Source organism: Pholis gunnellus (assembly GCF_910591455.1).
Source record: "Pholis gunnellus genome assembly, chromosome: 15".
Classification (NCBI taxonomy): Eukaryota; Metazoa; Chordata; class Actinopteri; order Perciformes; family Pholidae; genus Pholis; species Pholis gunnellus.
In genome coordinates this window covers 16058858-16083749 of record NC_136542.1, presented here as the reverse complement: position 1 = coordinate 16083749, position 24892 = coordinate 16058858, and the positions used below count along the sequence as shown (strand labels likewise).

The 24892-nt window shown below is 42.4% G+C and overlaps 1 protein-coding gene across 1 annotated transcript; it reads right to left on the bottom strand.

Moving 5' to 3' along the window:
• Positions 1-549: 549 nt before the first annotated feature.
• LOC306707065 (protein PALS1-like) lies at positions 550-24892 on the bottom strand. The gene is made up of 17 exons (XM_079174354.1): positions 24740-24892; positions 13248-13540; positions 11864-12041; positions 11184-11284; positions 9688-9795; positions 7871-7948; positions 7620-7760; positions 6913-7074; positions 6310-6387; positions 6008-6191; positions 5816-5887; positions 5434-5505; positions 4510-4677; positions 4321-4410; positions 3199-3311; positions 2999-3109; positions 550-2784 (listed from the first exon to the last, which is right to left on the bottom strand). The coding sequence occupies exons 2-17, from the start codon at positions 13434-13436 to the stop codon at positions 2608-2610; spliced, it is 2022 nt and encodes a 673-aa protein (XP_079030480.1). The 5' UTR covers positions 13437-13540; positions 24740-24892; the 3' UTR covers positions 550-2607.

Sequence of the window (24892 nt, the reverse complement as noted above, 5' to 3'; positions counted from 1 at the left end):
TCAGGGATCTTGGGCTTAAAAAGGTTGGTGACCACTGCTTTAAGATGTTAGTCTCCATCTTCAGAACATTTTCTTGGCCAGATCTGTTTTGGAAAAATCTGTACATGAAGAAACCTCAAAAAAACAAAACACAGTCAGTTGTTTTCTATCAATCATCTATTTATTTATTTATTCGTTGTGAATATTCATACAAAAAGCAGATTTACTTAGGAAGAAGTGATGTCTGATAAACAAGTGGTATCAATTAACTTTACATTCAATACAGTTAATTCCGCTTAGCTCCGCCCCCTCCTCCTCCTCCTGGACCAATGGCAGTTGAGGCAAAAGGTAAAACCTGCAATCCTATTGGTGCATTCTGGACTTCATAAATCTATTTTTCAATATTACAAATATATAAATGCTCTAGCCAGTGACGAGTGATATTTTGTCAGGTCTATTTCAGTTCATAATAATACTTTGCTGTCTTCAAAGACAGGCACACACGTACACACACACACACACACATCCACACACACACACACACACACACACACACACACACACACACACACACACACACACACACACACACACACACACACACACACACACACACACACACACACACACACACACACACACACACACACACACACACACACACACACACACACTATATAATAACTTCAGCATCACGACTAAAAACTACAACTTTCACGTTTTCTGTACTTGCTCAGGTTCAGACGTCACTACTACTCAAATGTGATCAGACGGGAGCGTAAGAGTCAGAGAGGAAGTCCTCTAATGCAGGAGCTTGTACTTTAACAGCAGAGCCGGTCAGAAGCTGTCAGTCAGTGTGAAGAAGGCTGCAGCTTCAGGCCACAGCGGACAGAGTTCAGGGTAAAGTCGGCGTCTAATGCTGTTTTGGTGTGTACGTGTGTGTGTTCTTCAAAGCAATAATCAGCGTGGATTTAAATCAGCACTTTATGAATCTTAGTGTGTGTGTGTGTGTGTGACTTTTCACATTTACTTCTCACCAGGGGCCTCATCTGTGCTCTGTCTGTGCTCGGGGGGGCCAACTTATTAACTACAAAAACTAAAAAGCCATAACACAAAATTTTATTTTTTACACAGATTCTCGGCACTGCAAAAGGTTAAAATAATTGTGACTGTGATCATTTAAATATCTTGAATCAGAGCGGTTGAAATGACGACAGAATAAAGGCAAAGGGTGCGTAACGAGCGAGGCCTCGCATTTCTGAGAAAGAGCTCTTAGAGAGAGGAAGAAAAAAGGAAAAAGGGATTTTTTTCCAGGTCCATATTTTGGTCTCACTAAGAACTGTGACGATAAGAAAGAGATGAGTGTCGTATCACTCAGGCAACAAACCAGATCTCTCTGTAGAGGGGTCCTCGGAGGAGGCCCTACACACAAAGCTACATGGCATGTATGTCATTAGTGCCAACAGGTCAATACATTCTACTATCCGTACTCTCTGCAGTACAACGGAGTATTAGGGTCAATGTTAAGAAAAGACAAAGGTCATGATGTTATGAGAATAAAGTTGGAATTATAAGAAAAGTCACATTTCAACAATACACTTATAATCTTATGGAAATAAAGTAATCATTTTCTGAGGAAGGTAAAACTGTTATTTCAAGAATATAATGTTAATTATTAATTAAAGGTGTAGAATGAGTTTGTAGTTTTCTTTTAATAGTTAAGGATGAAGTCATACTTGTATGATATAACGTGTACTAGTAAGGTGATATTTTGATAATTGAGTATTTGGAGAAACATTTTCCATGTTATGAAACAAGAAAGAATCCTTATATTATAAGATAATGTTAACATTTTACTAAATCTAATATTCTACAATTCAAACTGTAAAATGACAAGATCTTAATATTAAAAGAGAACAGTTGATGGCAGTCTGTCAGCGTCTATGCGTTACATGAGGGAGTATTGATGTTATAGATTTCTACAATAAACCCAACAATAGAGTCCGGCGGGTTTTATGGTGACAGGCAGCCAGAATCAGCTGTGTCAGCAGAACAGTATGCTGTGTATCCAGTCTGCTGGGAACTAAGAAGCTAATGTCTGTCATCGTAAAGACACGCAGTCCTCCAAACATTCAACTAACACCTGTAGAGTAGCACTATGTAGAGTCTAGTTAGTTTACATGTGTTAGGATAAACCAACACATGTCTGTAAACTAACCTGCGCTGTTTTTATCCCAACATACAGCCTTTTGTTCTAAAGAAAATTCATTTTCACTGTAATATTAGGATTTTCTTTTCTAGTGAAAATCCAATATTCTATATTTAGTAATATTATGACTGTTGTTAATAGTCTTGACTTTTTCTTGTAAAATTTGAAATAGATTTTTTCTCTCTTTTAACTTATAATATGATTTTTTCTTCATTTATCTCTTAATATTATGACATTGTATTTTAAAATAACAACTTTAGGTTGTAATATTGTGATGTTTTCCCATAAAATTACAACTTCATCTCTCAAAAGACTTCTCGTCTCACTGCGGTGGCCCTAATACTCCGTCGTAACGCAGCATCCGGTGTGTTGGACCGCTAGAAACCTGCTGTGACTCTCTCTGACTGGTGTGTGTGTTCTCAGCGCAGCCAGGAGCAGGGCACCCACTGGGGCTCAGTGTCCAGTTTGTTGATGAGTCGTAGCAGCTCGTTGAAGGCTTTGTCCTGGTCCGCGTTGACGATGACGGCGTCAAACAGGTGACCGCAGCTCTGCTCCATCTCCCGCGCTTTCTCAATGGTGTCCCGCAGCTCCTCGGGCTGTCCGCAACACACACACACACACACACACACACACACACACACACACACACACACACACACACACACACACACACACACACACACACACACACACACACACACACACACACACACACACACACTAGTGAGGCAAACAGAGATGTAAACACTGGTGATATTCATCTTTGACCGAGAGTAAACAGGCGGAGTAGAAGGGACACTGAATAAATACCTTGGGGTTCTTGTTGTCTTTCGTCAACAGGGCTCGGAGTCTTTCCTGGGAGGGCGGAGCTATGAAGATGATGTAGGGCTTCAAGTCAGAACTCCTGAGCACCTTAAGAGCCTGCACACACACACACAGGATTCAACCACAAACCCTTTAACTGTGTTCTGCAGTGCTCGTTCAATGTGTGTGTGTGTGTGTTCACACACCTGTGTGTGCAGACAGAGCACACAGATCTTTCCAGTGTTGATGACCTGTCTCACTGAGTCTGTACTCGTCCCGTACAGGTTCTTCTCAAAGTCACCGGACTCTATCAGCTTCCCTGGGAACAGAACACAGAGGCCACATTAGTGCTGGTACTGTATCATTTCCTCGGACTAGGACGAGATGCCTCCGTGTTACTCTGACAGAGTTATACGACCTTTATAGCGCCAGTGTATGATACTGTCACTACATGTCTTAGTGAGGCACGCCATTGGGTTTTTTCATGTTTGAAATAGTTTATTAAAGGAAAATGTACACAATGAAAAAGCAGCATCTGTAAATCTGTAGATAAATGGATATAAGGGCCTTTTAAATAAGACTTCCTGAACCTTATGACTGTCAACAACAGTGACAGTGGAAACAAAATAATCATTTTCATGGATACGTTTTGGAACTCAACACACCATGGAAAGCCATGCTGCGTTTGCTAACAGCAGTTCCTGTTTGCACTGTGACCATGGAAGGGTGGACAGTGGACACTTCTGTCAATACCATTGAGTGTCTGCGTACGTGGGCGTGAGTTAGCATCCCCTACTTTATGGTCTGTTTGACTCTAAATGGACCATCATTTACTAAATGAACATCATGCTGTGTTGAAGAAGACTTGAAACTAGAGATTGAGACCATAAACTCATGTTTACAATGTTTACTGAGGTAATAAATCAAGAGAGAATTAGTCATTTTCTCATAGACTTCTATACAACCAGAGGCGTCGCCCCCTGGTGGTCACTAGAGAGAATGCAGCTTTGACACACTTCCTCATTGGCTTCACTTTCAGACCATTTGGATTGGACGCATCTGTATACTGTAACTTATCTATTAGTATGCCATTGAGGCTTTCTAGCTACTACTATTCTGTAAACTTTTTCTAAGTCTAGGCTCATAAATGACTTCTACATACTTTTAGCTTGATCGCTTGAGAATAGATTTTTGTCATTTGTTGAGTGAAATTGAGTAAACCATTAAAAAAACAGACCAATTTGGACACCGAGTGAAGAATGTCCCTCTAAATAATACATTTACATACGCGTCTGTGTGTCAGAGTATCTAATTACATGAAACTTTACCTGCTGCCAGTTCTGCCTCAAAAGTCTGACGAGACACAAAGTGGTAATCTCGACCACTCAGCTCGCAATCCCGACGGCTCCGCGTAGTGTCTACAATACACACACACACACACGTAGTTAGTATATCCACAAACACATAAAAGCACGTGTAGAGTGTACAGTGTGTGTGTGTGTGTGTGTTAGTCGTACGGGGTACAGCTCCAGCGAAGCGTTCTGGTTGACTGTTGAGCAGTCTCTGTCTAAGCTCCGCCTGCCCGCAGCTGGTTGGACCAATCAGTGCAATCGGCCGCTTCCTATTGGCCGGTTGGTGGTACAGAGCCATCTCCTCATAGGTGAGAATCTCCTCGTTATCAATGTCTGGGCAAATGGACAGAAAGGACTGAATGAAAATGTTATGATAGGGTCCAAAGGAAAAACTGTAAGAAGAGGTTAGAGGCAGAAAGTTAGGATATCACAGAAGAGAGGAAACGATGACGAACATGACGCATCTAAGATCAACTCATCACGATGTCAGGCAACAAGTCAGCAGCGAATAGCTGATTTGATTTGTTTAAACAAACAGTTCTATATTTAGACTCTGTGAATGGTGATGTTTTAACCAGGCCAGAGTAGAAGGGTAGATTGTCCTCTTTTTGTGGAGAAATTGCTTCACTTTGCAAGGTTGGATCAACCTCATCACACCGAGGACCCCACTGATAAACACTGCTGTAACGTGAGCCACCGAGTGCAAAATATATGACTTGTATTAGTATTTATCTATGTTCACAAAAGAAGACAGAAATAAACCTGAACAAAACACGTAAATGTATCTTTCAGGACCTTTGCCTCACTTAGTGGCTGTGCCTACCATAAGGACAGCACTTTAAAGATGTTAATAGTTTACTTTGAACTTTTTAAATGATCAATTTAAACCTCGTCCCCCTTCATCATTCATTTGTTACCTACAATGGCCCGAATAAGCCGTCGTAGATACCCACTCATGACTAATTCAATCTTTCTTTCTGCACAGTTGGTCATCCACGACTACATTTAGAAGCAGTTGAACATGAGAGTTGTGCCCCAGTTACATTAAATGAGATTTAATGAGAATCCCAGAGAGACAGGAAGCCATACCATCATTCCTGTGAGTGTTGTACAGCAGCTTCTTTCTCTTCCTCTTGTTCTTCTTTGCGCACCACAGCTTCCCTGTAAACGAGCAAGGCGACTTGAAACACACCGTGGAGCTAAAAGGCTGATTTACTGCATCGGAACATATGCTCTTTACTAAATCAATTCTTACATTTTTGCATGAGAAGTTAATCTTTCTGTCAGTTAGCTAGCTGGAAGTTTGGGCACCAACAAACTCCCTGACGTGAATAAGATATTTCCTGTGGTCCCTCTGGACATTAATCCAATCATTAAATAGACTATACAACAGACTATGTACAGTGCATTGTACACTAAAAACACTTCTTCACAGCCATTAGGTTATGGCGTAGAGAGGAGAGCAACAGACCTGACTTCTCCGGCTCCTTGTCTTCTTCTATGGTCTGTTTCATGGCTTCTCTTTGCTGCTGGAAACTCTTCCCTGTGGAAGAAAAGAGAATATGAGAGCATAAGAGTTTGACTAAGTAGTCTTCAAATGCTCTAATAAAAACACCCAAAACAACAACAACAACAAAAAGGCTGGACGGACAGACGATAGTACCTGGTACCAGTCCAGCTAGAGGCTGGTTGTCCTCGTCTCCGTCCCTGTACGCCTGCCACCAGTTGGGGTCTGACTGGCTGATAATGTGGAGAATATCTCCTTTCTGGAAGGACAAGCCCAGCTCTCTGCACGGCACGTAGGGGTCATCTGATGGGTCGTAGTCAAAATGTGCCTTCACGTGGACCTGGAAGGGAGAGAGAGAGAAGACCGACAAGGGAAAAAAGTCAAGACTTTTTCGACACCTTTTTTTTTTTAAATCCACTCATCCCCGAGCCCTCCGGTGTTCACAACTCGGCACTCACCACGGACTCTTTGACAGGAGGAGGTCTGCTCTGAGTGCTGGGAATAAGCACGAAGGTCAGCAGGCCGTGCATGTCCGCCTGACACACACACACACACACACACACACACACACACACACACACACACACACACACACACACACACACACACACACACACACACACACACACACACACACACACAATTACTGTTGTGCTCCAGGTAATGAAATTAGTAGAGAATACTGCCATCAATACAAAGTATCTATTCCACAAATAATCATTTTTACACAAATCAGTGGGACGGAGGTAGAATGTGTTGAATATTAAAATATCTATATATCACATTTAGAAAGGCTAAACATGCATGTAAACACGTATATTTGGTGAGTTTAATACAAATACTGAAATTGAAACCCTTTCTTTAACCAGGATAATCCCATTGAGAGTTGGAATCACTTTTAAAAAGGGGGTCCTGGCCTAAAAGTTTCAGTAACAGACTTAAAGAGGAAACTGCAAAAATATGTCACATAAGACACACGACAACAGCATAACTCAAAGAATTTTCATTCTTACCACCCAGTGATGTTCAAGGAACTGTGTGAACTATGTGGAGATACTTACAAGAATGTCAAAGACTTGGTTGACATCTTTCCCTCTGATGTCTATGCCGTTTATCTCCAGTATTTCATCTCCTTCGGATAGAAGTCCACTCCGTTCAGCCGCTCCACCTCGAACGATACGACTGATCACTACACTCTCCATCTCATTACGGACAGTCGCCCCCTACAGGACACGCAGAGGAATGACTGGTTGTTTACGGCACATCATACAATACACATTGACCCCAGGAAAGAAAAGGCTGGTACATTACAGAAGATAATCAGAGATTCTACTGAATGAAATCACATTTTAATTACAGTGCACTTATCCTAAAGGAGAGGTTTAAACGCTTTACGGAGAGCAAAAAACAAAGCAGAATATTCATAATGTATTTGCCTGTTTAATCTTCAGTTCACTACTGGGTTTAGTTTTGAAAGATTATTTTATTGAATGCAATTAAAGCAATAAAATGTTGATTTTTCAAAAGAAATTTGTTCTTCAGTCGTATTTTCTCTTTTGTACGTTTACTGTTTCGTATTTTGTGAATTGATACTCGATTAATTGATGGAATGATCAATAAAATACGTGATTATTTAAATAATCGATAGCTGCAGCCCACATGCAAACTCTACACAGAAAGACCCCCGTAGTCCCGCTATCAAAATGACACTGAGCAGTTGAAGACAGTGGACTAGAAGCTGAACTGTAGTTGTGTTGGGATGTCTTACCAGTGGTACGTCCTGAGCTTTCTCTATGCGAACGATCTTCACAGTCTCTCCTCCCCACTGGGTCAGTGTCTCTCCTTCGGAGGGCAGCGGCTCAGGCTGCATCTCCGTCTCCGCTACGCTGTCATGGGCCAGGAGCAATGACTGCACACACATATACACACACACACACACCTCAGCGATAGGACTGGAGCAATGACTGCCACTACACGGTTCTTCTGTGTCTTTGGTAATAAATGCTTGCGTGTCTCTACCTGGATGTGTGTGTCTGACAGCAGGCTGTGGAGCTCCAGGCCCTCTTTGTTCTGACTTGACTGGATGAGACTCCTCGTCTGGAAACCGTGGCGACATAAAACATGGTTGGCATCATCACAAGTATATTATAGCATTGTAATGTCAACGTGGCAGGCGCAGCCGTTTATGAACATAACTGATTATTTGTGTCATTATGCTGTATAGCAATGGAGCAAAATCCCTTCAAGATAATTATGGGTTCATTTAGAGATGGGCTCAGATTATGAAGAATTGACATTGTTCAGGAATTGAACAGTCTGGGCCACCACCAAAACGTAGAACTACATTTGGATGAAATCTGGTAGTTAACATCATGGAGAGACAAGGAAACAAGGAAGAAGAGAGGAGCTGTGGAATGACAACCACAAGGAGAAAACATGTTGGAATAACAAAGCATTTGATGGAACAAAGGCTTGTTTAAGATGTGGCAGGAACCATCTATGCTCTAAATGAGATATATATCTATATATATAATATATATAGATATATATATATATATATATACTGCTATATAATAATAATGGGCCACATTCACCAAGTTTTTACTTAAATTTGTTCTTGAGAAAGGTCCTTAGAAAAGTCTAATTCACGATGTGTTCTTGAAATGCAGAAATGTTCTCACAATGATGAATGCCCTTATCCTGGTAAAGTGAAAGCACAGTTGATCCTAATTAGCGGTTAAACGTCCTGCCAGTCCTCATGAAAGGACACAAGACTGCGGGGCCGTGTGCACACAAAGAAAGTGAAAAGAAAAAAGGTGAGAGAATTAAGTCGAGAATGGCAAAACGAAAGTCTAAAGAGGGGTGGAGCAACGTAAGAAATATTCTTAAGAGCTGTTGGTGAATGAGGCGCATTGTCTTTAGAGGATAGTTGTTAAAATAGAGAAGAAAATCTATGAATTTTGTCCCCCATTTCAAAAATGGGTAAGAATGTAAAAATAGTTTCAATCTGCAGCTAATGTGAAGTGAAGAAGCTAAGAGGACAAAAGCTAGTAAAGGTATTTGGAGTGCCTGAAATCTCCTGCCCACCGTGCCGGTTTATATTTTCTCATCATTTCTTTTCCATTTCGTTATCAGTGACAAAAGGAACATGTTTCTGGCAGTAATGTGAAAGCTGAAAGCTTTGCGGGGCAAGGGCGAAGATGCCAACATGGAGCAGAAATAATGTGCAGCTCTTTATTAAGATTCCACTGAAATGAGCCATGAATAGCTCCGACAGCTCGCAGACTCAACTCTGTGGCAGAGAAAAGAGCTGCTGCACTGAATTAAGTAGCATCCCGGACGTCCCCTTCACTTGAACTGGTCGTCTTCAACCCGGTGTCACCTGGTAGTCCACCCATAAGAAGATCTCACGTCACAGAGTTAAAAACATTTCAGTCAGTCCAACAGCTTCGGCTCTCTGCTTCTGATGAATCAACTCAAGTTTGAGCTAAAACTGACCATGGCAGCATTCATTATAAGCAGGCTGTTGTTTTAAAATGTGATTGCAACATAAAAGAGTTGGCTGACAAGAATGTGTGTGTGTGTGTGTGTGTGCGCACAGCTCTAATTGATGCTGAACAGAGCTGCTCTGTCTCCAACCTCGTTATTACAGTACACACTCGCTGACCTGGACTGTGTGTGTGTGTGTGTGTGTGTGTGTGTGTGTGTGTGTGTGTGTGTGTGTGTGTGTGTGTGTGTGTGTGTGTGTGTGTGTGTGTGTGTGTGTGTGTGTGTTAGTCGGATGAACATGATGCGACATGAATTGAAAATGGTGAATGAAGTAAGCTGTGATGTACCTCCATGGCCAGCTGAAGCGCCTGGTGTGTGTGTGGGTATGGAGGAGAGGGTCGGTGCATGCTGGTGGCCACGGCATTATGGATCTTCAGCGCTGACTGGAAGTCAGACTAAAGGAGAACAACAAAAACACAGTAAGTATCTGCACATCACCATGCCTGTGTTTGCATTGTTTCAAAGTGAAACCACAGTGCAATTAAATTATAATACTTTTGTTACTGTATATGACTGAGTTTCAGTTTATAAACTTACTCATGAAAGTTTTTGATTTGCTGTTTTCAAACTGCGGGTGTCCACTGGGACTTTGTAAGAAACACTTGTCTTGATATCTCGAGGGCTGACGGAGCGGGCAGCGGGGGCGGCGCCGTGCGTCTGTGGCCCTAAAGTCAGGAGGGCCCGCACAGAGGGCTCTTCTCATTTTACGTCTCGTCCATCATTCAAATTCACAAATATTTTCACAACATGGAATGAAGCGCGGCGAGCGAGAGTTGTGCGACAATGGTGGGCGAGCGCCGATTTGTTTCACGTATGTATCACAACAACGGCTTGTATATCAAGAAGTTATTAGTAATAATAAATCTTCAAAGCTTTGAACTATTCTGTACGGCCCTCGTCAATACATTCCAAAGGCATGTGTACAGTAGTCTACGCACCCCTGGGACAATATAACCAACATGCACGAGGAAATGGTTTCCATCTTTAGTAACGCAGGAGGACTCTACTGATAGGGATTTCTCAGTCGGTGACGCTGTTACAGTAACAAGTTACTTTTGGATGGCAGTAACGTAGACACGGTGGTGTATGGCGAGAGGGCCATAACGGACAGGAAAGAACTCCGTTTTCAGATTTAGCCGGCTTAGTGTGGACATGATTTAAGTCAAACCAGCTTTGTGTTCATTGGTGTCATATTTGTACAGTTAATAATCTCCTCTGTAAAGCCTAAAGGACAACTCTACCAAGCAGTGTGTGCCTAATAATCAATCGTATACTTGTGCTTAAGCAAAGAGTTGGATCATTAATATTTGTTTGACTAGTCACCAATAGACAGGAACCAAAACTGAAACTAGGTCCCTTCACTTTTCCTATTTCCTAAAAAAAGATTCCTGGAAATGTCCCTGCAGCCACAAAGGGCCATTGGGAGCTTTCTGATGCATTCTGGGAGAAACACTGAATTATTTGTTACCGTTGGGCATAAAAAAATAGCCAACTTAAGAAATATTTAATACTGGCACAAAAGTGAGCCCATCCGTAGCTTCAGTTCCAAAAAGATTTGAATTGTCTGTCTATCTGTAGCCTGCAGCCTCACCCCCCCTCCCCCCCTCCCCATCCCGAATCCTTCATTTCAACTGTACAAATCTTGTTGGGCCCTGTTGTCATGGATGCTCCAGCTCAGACGGCGGTGACCGCACCGCTCCGTCTTTGTAAATCCCTTCTACGTTAGAGGCCGGAATTACTTATTGACTCAGAGCCCTCTCCATCCAAACTGCCTTCACATTACCTTGTTTAGTAGTGCAAGAACCAGCTCGACGTCATTCTGACTCTGCTGGTCGGACAGGCAGCCCCGGACCTGCTTCAGTGACAGCAGCAACTCCTCCAACTCTGTAAGAAAACATGAATAACCGTTGACTTTTACACAGCAGCCTACACAAGAGAAAAATTGACTCGAAATTACAGATTCACTTTAGACAGCCAGCTTGTCCTGGCTTCAGACCGATGTGTGTGAGAGAGAGAGAGAGAGGCTGCATCTCATTTCTAAGACAAGACGTCCCATTTTGTGTTCCTGTTTGTGTGACGGTGTGTCAACATTACCACCCGTAACAAAGACTTAATTAAGTCGCCCTCAAGAGCCTCTCATGTCCTTCTCTCCCTCCTAGAGGAATTTCCCTCCCTAATGGCGGACAAGTCTTCTTTACATTCCTTTCCCTCCCAGAGAGAGAACCACTCTCCACTCCTTTTTCTTCATCCCTTCATTTTTTCAAGGTTTTAACACCCTTATCACCTCTACCTCTTTATTATGTCCTGTCCCTCTGAGAGCTTCATTACATCAATGATCTGTAATTCTACTCTCCTTTGTGTGTGTGTGTGTGTGTGTGTGTGTGTGTGTGTGTGTGTGTGTGTGTGTGTGTGTGTGTGTGTGTGTGTGTGTGTGTGTGTGTGTGTGTGTGTGTGTGTGCTCACCCAGCAGTGCGTGTGTGTGCTGGCTGCCGAGCGGCAGCTGCTGCGACGTGTGCGAGTCTTGCAGGAATGTGGGGTTGTCGATGCCGATGTGGGGATGCTGGGAGAGCTTCCTGAGTCGGAGCGAGGCGTTCAGGTCCAGCTGCCGACCCTCCTCCTCTCTGCGGCGACGCAGATCCTCCTGACACACGTACGGACACATAAATGCATCACGGATAGAAACGTTTTTTTTTTTTAAAAAGGCGTTCACTTCTCAGTTGATGTCTCGTACCATCCAGCCTCTCTCTGCTTTGATGCACTCACAGTTTACAACATAATGCTCAAATGCTAATTCTTACATGGAATAATCTACAGATCTAAAACCAATATTAATTGGTTATCAAACTTGTATGTATAACAAAAGTGCCCAATAACAAAATGACCTCATTTGTCATATGTGGTGGTTTCATGATTTGTCACTTTTACACGAAAAGTGAAGTATCCGTATCTTCTGCAATCCACCTTTGAGCCTGGTATCAAGTAAAAGAACACTTCACTGTGTCATGTTTTATGAAATGAAATAGGCTGAGTTGTTTTGCACATTATACAATCGAGGTGATGGCCAGCCGAAACCTGGGAGGACCTTAAAACAACCAACCAATATTTGTTCTATTAGAATCTATTAGAAACAAGGGAGCTCTTTGCTAATGCTTGGTGAGCCACATCTAAAACTATCTTGAGTACTACACAAAAGAATCACAATTCAAATTGCACACACACAATATTCTTCTCAAATCTTTTAACACAACATTGTGGGACGAGGTGATGACATATAATAACTTGGCTGAGACACAAAGGAGGAGGCCCCAGCTATGCGTTCACACGTCTGACGTAAACGTGCTTTTATGAATGAACGTGTGGCTGAACCATTCATAGTCACGAAGCAGTGAAGGTTGGCTCCGTCTTTTTTTCCATGTGTGCAGAAGATGACGTCCACCGTCATTCATTTAGAATGAATGGCATTTCAAAGAAATGGCCGTTCTGAAGGCACAGAGGAGCTATAGTGTTTTCATATGTAGGATCCAGCTTTACCCACACAAGGGACCAAAAGTCAGGATATATATGGCTCTATGAGTCTCCCGACTTTACAGAAGTGCAACACTAAGTTGTTCTTTCTCTTTGCCATGTTTACAGGTGTGCCCCTATAGTCAAGGTGAGGCTCATTTTTAAATTGTATAAACATTTGGGGTACATTTTCTTACAATTCATCATATCTTAAAAGTGTATCATGTGTTTTATTTCTAAATTCCTAAACTGCAAATCAAGTATTTCATTGTGAGATTTAGGGCATTGAAAGTGTAAACTAGCATACTCGTTTATGTTTAAGTGCGTGTGTGCGCGTGCATACCTGGTGCTGTCGTATCCTCTCCAGCTGTGCGGACCGTCGGACCGGCAGCGTTCGACTCCCCAGCTCTCCCGGACAGTCGACGGCCATCTCCCGATGCTGCTGTCCTCCCCTCGGCTCTTCGTCTCCTCCTCCTCCTCCTCCTCCTCCTCCCTCCTCAGCGACATGGCCGTTCAGATGGGAGGTCGTCATCCCTCAGATTGGGCGTGTGTGGATTGCAGGGATGTTACGGTATGTGTATTCAGATATCAGGCGGGTCTAGGAGGGCAGCTCAGTAAACAGGGCGGCCATGACACCTTCACCATGTGGAAAAAGCAGAAAAGTGTGTCATTAATCTAGTTGGGGGACATTCTGCGTCCCAACATTCCTCAAACATGGATTAGAAGACAGCTGCATAATATGAGGTTTCCTTATATCCATTAGGAAGTGGCCTTTACATCAGACCCAGGTCTCGTGAAGCATCAGGTATCCATTGACCTGTGATGTAAACAGACTGGTATGACTGATCCAACACAGAAGGAATGAGTGTTTAAACAAACCACACGACTGACTGGTGGACTGACTGAGCCACTAATTACTAGTTAACAGCTGTATCAACACAAGCGGGAGGTTACAGGCCTAAACAAGATGACAGTTTAGCCTGATTATCTAAACCGCTTTATGTGGACGTAAACACTTTTTAGTGTTGTTGTGGCGTTCCCAGAGCTCAGTGCTCCACTCGATGAGTGTAATGTAAAAATAGGAATACTACAAAATGCCGCAAAGTTGGTGGAAACAGCTCAAAGAAGGCCTTTCTGTAGCTGACATTTGGACTCGTAGGAAAAACATGAACGATCAAGTGCCCGACAACCATGACAGTGAGCCAGCATACACAATGGAATTTTTTCACCTGTGCTTTTTCTACTGTAAGGCAGATTATAGCCCCAAAAACTGTAACCTGTAATCAACAATCAAAGTTCCAATTTCGAGAAACTTTGTTAGTTAAACAGTAAAAAAAAAAAAAAAGACAATCTGCTTCATCAGGAATGTGTGGGTGTGGGATAGATCAGATTTGACTGGAAACATAAGTAAACAACCACACAGGAGGTATTTTCAAACATTTTAAACCTGTGAGGAGAGCAAATAGAAAAACAGAAATACACTAAGTTTCTCATGGGCAAACATGTATTACTTTGGTGGAAAACTTTGGATTCACGGCTGTTTTCTGTCCTGGCCCCACAATGGAGGAATGAACTCTCCACTGACGTCAGGCGCTACCCTGAGCCTTCCACTCAGCACTTATTGTATTCATATTAGCTCGTTGCACTTATTGTATTAGTTTGTTTCTGTACGTTTGCTCTGGTTTATGCTCTTAGATGCTTGTTTAAAAAAGGAGATGTACTTATGACTTCTGGTGACTAGTAGTTCTCTTGAATACTATGTTGAATACACTTATTGTAATTCGCTTTGGATAAAAGCGTCTGCTAAATGACTGTTATGTAATGTAATGTGGCCCCAACACTTCTATATGAAGGGATACAGTTGAGTTTCAGGGCTTATAAATCCAACATTACTTTTTTTAATTATCAATTAATCTGTCGATTCCCTCCCCCCCCCCCAATTTATACATCCGTGCTCCACCCACACAGGTGATTTCACAAATTTTTTGCAAATTACACTTATTCAAGACGGCTAAAACCACCAGAAAAGAATGTTGAGATAAACCAGAATCACCCTTTAAACTGCCACCAAACTGGTGGACTACCTGCCAGTTCATGACAGCTATACTGTCTTAGCAAGTTACTGATTTTCTGAGTGTCCTCACTGGTTTACGTGCTGGTTGATAAAGTGACTGGATGAGACTAGGGACTGCTCCATCACAACAGGACATGGTGCTAAATGAGCAATATGGTTCACAGGCTGACAGTAACAGATTCATTGGTACCCTGACTAACAGACCAGTTCAACACGACCATTTATGACTCAGTCACTTTCTCTCCATATTGGTTAGTCTACCACGCTCTCACTAGTAGCTCAGAGACACCCACGTCATCACAACCCCCCCCCCCCCCACTCTCCACCCATCACAACGGCTTTCTCTGCAGCCGGGTGGTCCCCCCGCCACACACACACACACACACACGAGTGAAGAGTAGATGGATGAGAAACTAGAGGGAGAGACAGGAGAGGGCAAGTGAGGTAAAAATAAACTTTATCTTTCACTGCCACAATAACAACAGCATGTTGATATGCTATCTCTTACCAGCAGAGACAGAGAGACACACAACACACAAACACACACACACACACACACACACACACACACACACACACACACAGAGAGGAATGCCAGGCAGCCCTGGGAACAAAATTCCACTGATGGGGGAAGGGTGGGTGTGTGTGTGTACCATCAAAATTACTCCTTCTCAGTGTGTTCGCACTGACGACGGGGAAGCCTTGAAATGTAGCACCAATCATCAGCGTCGTCGTCACCTGACCCGTTATGTTTCGGCTGTCCCAGTGAGAGTTAACAGTTGTTGGACACGTGGTGAACTCCACATGAAGTCAGCATTATCGTACAGTGTGGTGTACTAGAGGATAATAAATATATAAATATATATATATATATATATACACACACACACACACACACACACACACACACACACACACACATTCCATTTTAAGCATGAATCAACCGTGACAAACATCAGTATAAACAACAAGCTTGCGCACATCCTGCTTTTCCAGCACCAAAGCGCTTCTCTGCCTCAGGTCCAGCAGACAAATATGTCTATCCTACCAGGAGACATGAAATCACTGAACAATCCTCCGGAAATCCACGTTGGACTCGTTTTACCTTTATATTTTTAATGAAAACAAAAACATGCATTACATTATTACATTTTGGATTGTCCAAATCCAAAATGACTTAGATATTAAAGTCTGTGCCCTAAAATGCTCTCCACTGTTCTCTGTCTTAAAATGTAAAGTTTATGTAGGAGGTCAAAAGAGAAATATTTCCCAACTTCTCCAAAACAGGTTTGAGCCAGCACAACTTTAAAAGCAGCCACTTGACTGAGGAGCAGGTGACTGGAAGCCAAGAAAACCTACGTCATCCTCCGCATTCCACCACATATAAATGACACAGAACATTCTGTCACGCTGCTTATGCACATTACAATACCACTACTCTTATTCCTACTAAAACCAAAGTTTAAAACTCATATTACACTGATTACACATATTACACTGTATATTTGTAAATTGTGTGTATGAGTGACATCACAACCTTAAATATACTAATAATTCAAAATGAAGAGAACTATTTGTCGGTGCCCGTTACACCTGTATTCGGTCCTGAGAGGCCCAGTCCTAACATCTTCGGTAAGTTAGCCGCTCCACCACCCGTCCTCCCGTCCCCCCGTCCTCGGTAACATGCCTAATCCTGACCCAACAGCTTCGGCAGACATAAAAAATGTGGGTGCACCTAAATAAAAAAAGTTAAGCGCACCAATGTAAAAATAGATTTTTTCCTTTTTCTTCTTCCTTTAGCACTACTTTTATACAGCTTGTCCTATTTCATTGTATCGTTGTGCAGTCCTAGATAGACAGATTGACAGACACTTTATGTATTGTATAATAACAATAACAAACCCTAGAATGAGGCTTCTGTCTGAGAGCCAGTGATCCAGGCCTGAGTGGTCAGTATGTGATGCTCAGACGTCAGTGAGCAGATGTAAGTGCAGGAGGATTTAAACAGCTCCTCTGGAGGGCCAGGACTGAAGCAAGGAAAACACAAAGAACTGGAAATCACCCTGATGGATTCCTGGCTACTAAAAAAAGATACAAACAGCCTGGGGATAACCACAGGACACGTGGACACGGGTCACTTACTGGTTAGCACCTCGTCATCATCGGCTTCCAGGAAGATATTTGAATTCTTCTCTGGCGTAAATAATAAGGAAAAAAACTGTTGGTGAGCAGTTGTGAAACAATGGTTTTGAGTGAAAATACATTGTGAACGTACTAATAGGCTCTTTTGACATCGTAGGAAAAACACAGGTGTAGTTAGTAACAATGATGGCTGCATTCCATTTAGACGTGTCGGTGTAAAGTTGGCAGCAGTAGCTAGCAAAGAAGCGTAGCAGTGCACCAACAAAAGGAACAAAATGTAAACAACGCAGGATTCAAATATCAAAATATGTTTTGACGAAGGAAACGTTAGACACAACTTGTGAGTTTGGGGACGTCAGCAGAGGTTAAGTCCCTCCTAACTTCCAGCTCTAATCAGCTGGAGTCACTGAAAACACCTGAATGGTATGCAGAGCCTCATTTACTGTACGCAACATTTTCAAGAAGCTTAGATTCCCGGGAAGGGGGAAGGAAGTAACCGGGTCATGTCATTAACATGACAATGACATGCCTCAGTTATATACAGCCTTTGGTGGTTGACGCTTTTATCCAAAGCGACTTACAATAAGTGTATTCAACATCGGTATTCAGAACTACTAGTCACCAGAAGTCATAAATGCATCTCCTTTAAACAAGTATCTAAGAGCATAAACCAGAGCAAACATGCAGAAACAAACTAACACAATAAGTGCAACAAACTAGTATGAATACAATAAGTGCTGAGTGGAAGGCTCAGGGTAGCACTTCTTGAAGAGGTGAGTTTTCAGCCTGATGAAAGATGGGCAGCGACTCTGCTGTCCTGACCTTGTCCTGACCTTGTCCTGACCTTGTCCTGACCTTGCACTCGCTCTTGAATTCTGAGAAAATCCCATCAAAGCAGAACGGCTACGGTAATTATTGCACATTCCTTGTATGTGTGACCAAGTGTTAAAAGTTTTAATCTGCAGACAAGAATAATGAAAATTAGTTGATTGCCTTTTCTCAGATAAAACAAATTCCTAGTTCCTTTTTGGAAACTGACAGGTTGAGTGTGTCCGTATGTCCGTACACGCATTCATCAAGCCAACAAATGAACTGCATTTCTCCTACTCAGAGACAGGCTCATTAAAATACATTATGTCTCATGATGTGGAAAGCCAGCACAAACGGATCTGTGACCTACTTTTGAGTGGTGATCCATACATTGTGACTTGAAAGCTGCTGGCTGAATGTGCTGTAGTAGATGTTGGGGTTCGGCTTCTGCTACCCAGTACGGCTGACCTGCGGCCGGTTCCTACTGGATCTCTGCCCTCAGACCAGAGGCTAGTACAATAAGACTAGCTGGACTGCACACCCCTAAAGAAACACATCCGAGGGTTGATAGCTACAACCCAACATGACAAACCCCCCCCCCCCCCCCCCCCACACACACACACACACACACACACACACACACACACACACACACACACACACACACACACACACACACACACACACACACACACACACACACACACACACACACACACACACACACACACACACACACACACACAACCATCTGCTGCCACAGCTTACCCCCTGGTGTGCATGTATGAATGTGTGTATGCATGTGTGTCAGTAGTGAAACAAAAAGCTCTTGGATGGAAGGGTTGGGGACACTGCAAGATCTCTACTGGCTGCCATTTGGACTAGAGATGTGGCCTAAGAAACACATTTTCTAAGAAACAAAAACAACGACACTCCGAGTCCCTGTACATACAGACTCAAACACAGGTGTGACAGTGTGGCGTTCAAGGTCAGTGCAAAATAGGTAATGTGAGGTGAGAAAAGTTAAACTTCATGTTGTCTGATGTCTAACCTGGAAGACAACCAAAATCAGAGTTGTTTTATGCTTCACTCAGTTAAATAGAAGTAGTCAAAACTAAAGAGAAAAAGCTGACCGCAGCGGCCAACAGCTTCTCTACGATGTTTAACGAGCTGCCAGAGATGAATAAGAAAAACATTGTGTGGAAACGCATTGCTCCTGAAATGAACTACTTCACCGTGCGCCCCAATAACATCCCCGGCGGAGCTGAGAATGCCAACTGTGGGCTCAACCCTGTGTGTCAGCAGGAGGCTGAGCACTCAAGTTTAAAAAGGGGAATACAAGCATCATCAACGTCAGAGTTAAAATACCATTACAACTTCTCTGTTTGCCTTCCAAAACACTTCTGCAATAGTTACCTTCGATAACTTCATTTTTTTAGCAAATGCATTTCATGGTGTCCAACTTAAAAATAACTTTCAACACAAAATGAAGACGTGGACCTGATGATAACGTTTGTCGGAGAGTCGGATTGTTGATCGTTCAGGCAAATAATCAGACGTCATGACCCCCCCTCAGACGCTTCTGCCAGGAATACAGCCCGATTCTAACATTTGTCAAGGGCAACCACTTCTGGGTTGAAATCAGGCTTAATCCGTACAATGTCTGATCAATTTAAGAGTATGTTTAGTACAAGATGCAGCGTCCCTGCAACTCTTAAACCAACCGACATTATCTGACACAAAGAGGGGGTTCAGCATTCAGTCTGTGTGAACTGTGAATGTCACTGGGAGCAGAAGCAGAGCTGCCTCTTATCTTCTTGTGTTTAACAGCACACACACACACACACACACACACACACACACACACACACACACACACACACACACACACACACACACACACACACACACACACACACACACACACTAAAAAGGGCTGTACCACCCTGTACCACGCAAAGAGAAAAAAGAGCCAAAATGAGGGAGAGAGGGGGGAATACAGACACAAGCTGGGTTTCTATTTAAGTACTTAAAGGAATTTATGATGCACTGGATTTGAAAAGATGAACATTGAGGACAGATTTCAATAAACTTTCATCGATGTCCTGAAAAACTTTTGACATACTTTAAGCGGGAAAGTTTTCAGCTATGAGGTAATGTAAATATTAAAGGAAACTACTATTTAAGGGTAAATGCCTGCTCTAATTTGGCTGTATGGCCATTAGTCTGTATGTTGTTGTTGTTTTTTTAGAATAAGTAATCTACTGAAAGTCAGGCTAAGTAGTTCCTTAAGATGACTTGACCGCGTAAGCCATTGTTTCAGCTGACTGAGGCAGGTTTCACTGACTGACTGAAACTGCTAACCCATGCCCAAACAGCACACTGACAAGCCAGGAAAGAACCGCCATCATGTCCAAGGTGGACGACACTGACCAGGTGACAGTATCAGCTAGGGCTGCAACGGATCACAAACCTCACGGTTTGGTTCGGGTCACGGTTCTTGAGTCACAGTTCGGATCAGCAAAGAAAAGGGGAGGAGTCAAATATAACTTCGCTTTTATTCATTTTTATTAATTAAAGAACTTCAAGAACACTTAAAGCAAAGAACTTTGGGCTTATAGTCTTACATAAAAACACAAATATTGAAGATGTCCAATTTGAAACAAAATAAAATAAATAAATAAAACAATCGAGAATACTCAATTCTGTTAAGTTTAAGTAACATGAGGTCTGTTGATGCCCTCGTCCTTTGATCAATATTGAAAGAAAGAAACAGCCAGTGAGCTAGCTTCCACTGTTTATACTGAACTGAACTGCTAGGCAACAACGTGGGTCTATGTTTACTTCCTGTCAGGTTAAGTTATTCAAATACACAGCAATGATGTTTACCATTACTGTGAAATGGTCTCCAACTTTACATTTGTTTTCAAGAAGATGAGAATATCTCCATTGTCTGGGGAGAGGGTAGACCTTTCTGTGGTGACTGGGATGTTCTTTCCCCTCTGCTGTACACGAACAGCTGCACCTCCAGTCACCAGTCCGTCAAGCCTACAGGTAGGAGACTGACCATCTGGTGACCTGGTGCGGTCTCAACAACTTAGAGCTCAACGCTCTAAAGACAGTGGAGATGGTTGTGGATTTCAGGAAGCCCCAACTGCCCCATCACCCTGTGTGACTCCCCCGTTGACGCTGTGGAGTCCTTACTATTGTACATTTTTATGTTTCTATTTCTTGCACTGTGTTGATTATCGTTTAATGTTATTGTCTAATGTTATGTACCACCCGCCATGACAAATTCCTTGTATGTGAAACATACATTGACAATAAATGGTTCTGATTCTGATTACTATTGGGCCTGTCTAGCTTCCACTCTGCTGCTTCTGTCAGCACCAGGTGTGTGTGTGTCTGTGTGACTCTCACAGAGGGGGCGTGTCTGCAGCACCGGACTATGAATCTCCTCCTTGATGAAGTGAGCGGTCAGTCTTTTCCTCTTCATCGAGGAACGATCTTCATACTGAAGTGGGTGTGTGAGGGGATTTCGTAGCGTGGCTCAAGCACTTTAACCAGATTTAGAAATCCTTAGAAAACAGAGTATCCCCTCGCCACTGACAGACGGGATGGTGTCTCTTCATATGTGTGGACATGCCCAATGTATTGCTGTTGTCGTATGTGTTTCTCTTTAATCAACGCCTACATACCGTAACGCTTTTGTCCACCACCCTCATCCGTCATTAGAAGTTACAGGGAAGACAAAATGCTCCCAAACTTGAGACTTAAATGACGCCGGGGGCTTCTCAAGCTCCTCCACTCACCATGACTTTCACCGTTAAATGCTTCTAACCTGCTCCGTTCACGTGAACACACTACTGCTTTATATCTGCTCACTGACACTCTGCATTGATATTCTGGGACTTGTTACTTGGAAAGGAACAGCAGCAGTAAAACTTTATTACACACTATGATGATTAAACTGTAAAAAACAAAAAAAAAAATACTCAATTGATCCGCTGTTCACAAGTGATCCGAACCGGGAGGGGTGATCCGAACCAATCATGGTTCGATCCGTGATCCGTTACACCACTAGTATCAACCCCAGCGTGCTTACGTCTAACCCTGATTTGGTGACACATTTTAATTTGGCAGCGGCCTAACTTTGGGTCCCAATCAGGTCAGAGAAGTGGAGTGAGAATGAGAGTGAGAGAGGGATGGAGAGAGCATTCCAGAGAACAGAGGACTTGTGTATTTTGCTGGCCTGTGGCCCAATGTGCCTGTCCTCACCTCTGTGCGCCTCTAGCTCACAGTGTGTTGAAGTAAAAGTCACGGCCATAGCGATGCAACATCGTACCTGCATCAGAGCCTATCTAAAAGGTCAGTTCAGAACTTTAGAGCACCGTTCACATACTGTCCTACACAGTATACTATACACTGTAGACATGAACCACAATGCACCTGTAGCTCAGCAGCTGACTGCCTATAACTACAGGGAAGGTACCTGGCTAGTTAGACATTCCTTCTATGTATCAACACTCTTACTCCTAGCCTATAAAAATGTATTCATCATTTTGTAGTACCACATTCTACAAAAAATACTATTTTCACTTTAATAAGTTTGACACAAGAAAAAGGCTTTTCATCTGCTGATGAAAGCAATAGGAAATAAATAGGCCCCAAGATACGATGTTGTCACGATACCCAAGTCACGCTACGATGCTATCACGATACCCAAGTCACAATACGATGTTATCAATATACTCAAGTCACAATACGATGTTGTCACGATACCTAAGTCACAATACGATGTTATCAATATACCTAAATCACAATACGATGTTATCAATATACCTAAGTCACAATACGATGTTATCAATATACCTAAGTCACGATACGATGTTATCAATATACCTAAATCACAATACAATATTATCACGATACCTAAGTCACAATATGATATTATCTCAATATCGTCCCGATATATTATTGCAATTTTGCGATAGCTTTTGATATCAAACATTGCAATGTATTACCTATTTTCATTTGCAAATTATGTTTGTCAACATTTGTAATAACAAATTGGAAGTCCTTCTGTACTTTAGTTTTTCTTTTCTAAAGTGAGTCATTAACTGAGGCTCAAGTCCAAACTTGTCAGTAACGTATCAACCGCTAATAAGCCCCTGTGTAACATAACAAAAACCCCACCCTTTTAAGGTTACACTCTACACAGACAGTCCTCATGCTACGGAACACTCATACTGGAACCAAAACACATTACGTAATAGACAATATCAATTTAAAATACAGTCTAAAGCCAACTAGCCAATTGTGTTCCCTAAATCCAGCAGATTATAAAGAACACTAAATAAATCTGTTAATACCTGTGGTGAAGTGTGTAATTGATCTGCGCAATGTCTGTTGTCTTTCACGGTCTTGTCTCGCACACTCCAGCTGTGCAAGACAACACGCTGTTCCTTCTCTTCATCTAAAGGGAATCTGTCAGTTGTCACTACAACAGTGTTTGTTTAAGTTTGAGAGAGTGTAAGCTTCCCCCAAAACACACCACACCACCCGGATACGTGAGCAGCTAAACCATGGAAATGTTGTCAAACCAACATTGCAAATGAGCATAGATCATCACAACCGTGCTGACAGCCTCAGGCACCCAGCATGACACAGCAAGAGGAGAATAACTCATACCATGATGTGAAGACAGCGCCCTGTGACAACACGTTTCACTTTCTCCTCCACAGTCTTTATATCTCCAGCTGTGTTAATTCAAACTTGTGTGCTCCTTGTTTCCATTCCAGACAAAATGTTTGTGTCAGAGAAACACGACATAGGCTTTTCACCCAGAATCATGGAATTACTTTAAAAAAAACAGGCTCCAACTATGCGTTACTATAACATATTTATACATGGATAGTTTGAAATCAGATGAAAACACAGGGAAATATAAAGAAATAGATTTTAGATAGGTCACTCAACATGTTTGCCATTAATGCCGCTTTTAGTAGCATTTGTGCAATCTTATGTTGGCACAGCCCCATACATACTGTTCTCTAAGAGGATCAAAGGTTACTCATCTGAACAATAGGTCTGATGACGTTACATCCTAGTTCTCAAAGTGTAGGTACAGAGCAGGTAAACCCACACAATGTACTGTTGAAGTCTCGGTTCATAGACAGGTTTCTTTAGCGTGTGGTAGAGTTGACACTGACATCCTATAGCAGGCAGTAACTAACAGGTTCTCGTTAACAAAACTAGCATCCCACGTAATGGCGATGTAACGTTAGTAGGAATCCAATAAGTCACCGTTAAGTAAAAATAGTGTGACTTAACAGGACTGTGGCCAGCGCTACGGGTGTTGTTACACTATCCCGAGATGCCAAACACAGTCCTCTGTTGTACGTTTGTTAACAGTTACGACATGTCAGCATGTAGCGTTGATTTGATCTAACATTGTAAGTTAGGGTTGTTTTCTGTATTTGACAGCTAGCTAAGCGAGTAGCGTCAGCTACGAGAAATGACTGTTTTGGAGACTATCAAAGTAACTCAGAAGTAACTGAGCTATTGGCTAATTATCTTCATTTTCCAGTAGCGATAAAGTTCATTCCGTTCGTATTAAGCTTTGGCCTCATATTAGCGTCTAGCCGCCCTCACAAAAACTTACTTTATGTAGGAAGTGCGGGTAACTTTAACGTTAATCAACGTTATCAGGCTAATGTTAGCAGCTAACTCGCTAGCTTGCTGCTTCCTGCAGCACCTGTTGATAACAAAGCAGCTTCAGACACGACCGAAAACACTGGAATACTCACTGTTTATCTGAGCCCTCCGCGTCCTCCTTTAGCAGTTAAATCCAGGTGACACTTTGTATTTCTGAGTTACTTTTGTCCAACCGGTTCTCTTTTTCTATTCACAGTTTCACTCTAACAGACGGACACAGCAGACGACCTCACCCTCCTCCTCCT

Coding starts and splice junctions, on each gene's coding strand:
- LOC306707065 (XM_079174354.1), bottom strand. CDS start 13,436: ATGACGACCTCCCATCTGAACGGCCATGTCGCTGAGGAGGGAGGAGGA. Junction 4,678..5,433: donor CAACACTCACAGGAATGATG/GTATGGCTTCCT, acceptor CCATTTGCCCAG/ACATTGATAACGAGGAGATT. Junction 2,785..2,998: donor AAGACAACAAGAACCCCAAG/GTATTTATTCAG, acceptor TGTTGCGGACAG/CCCGAGGAGCTGCGGGACAC.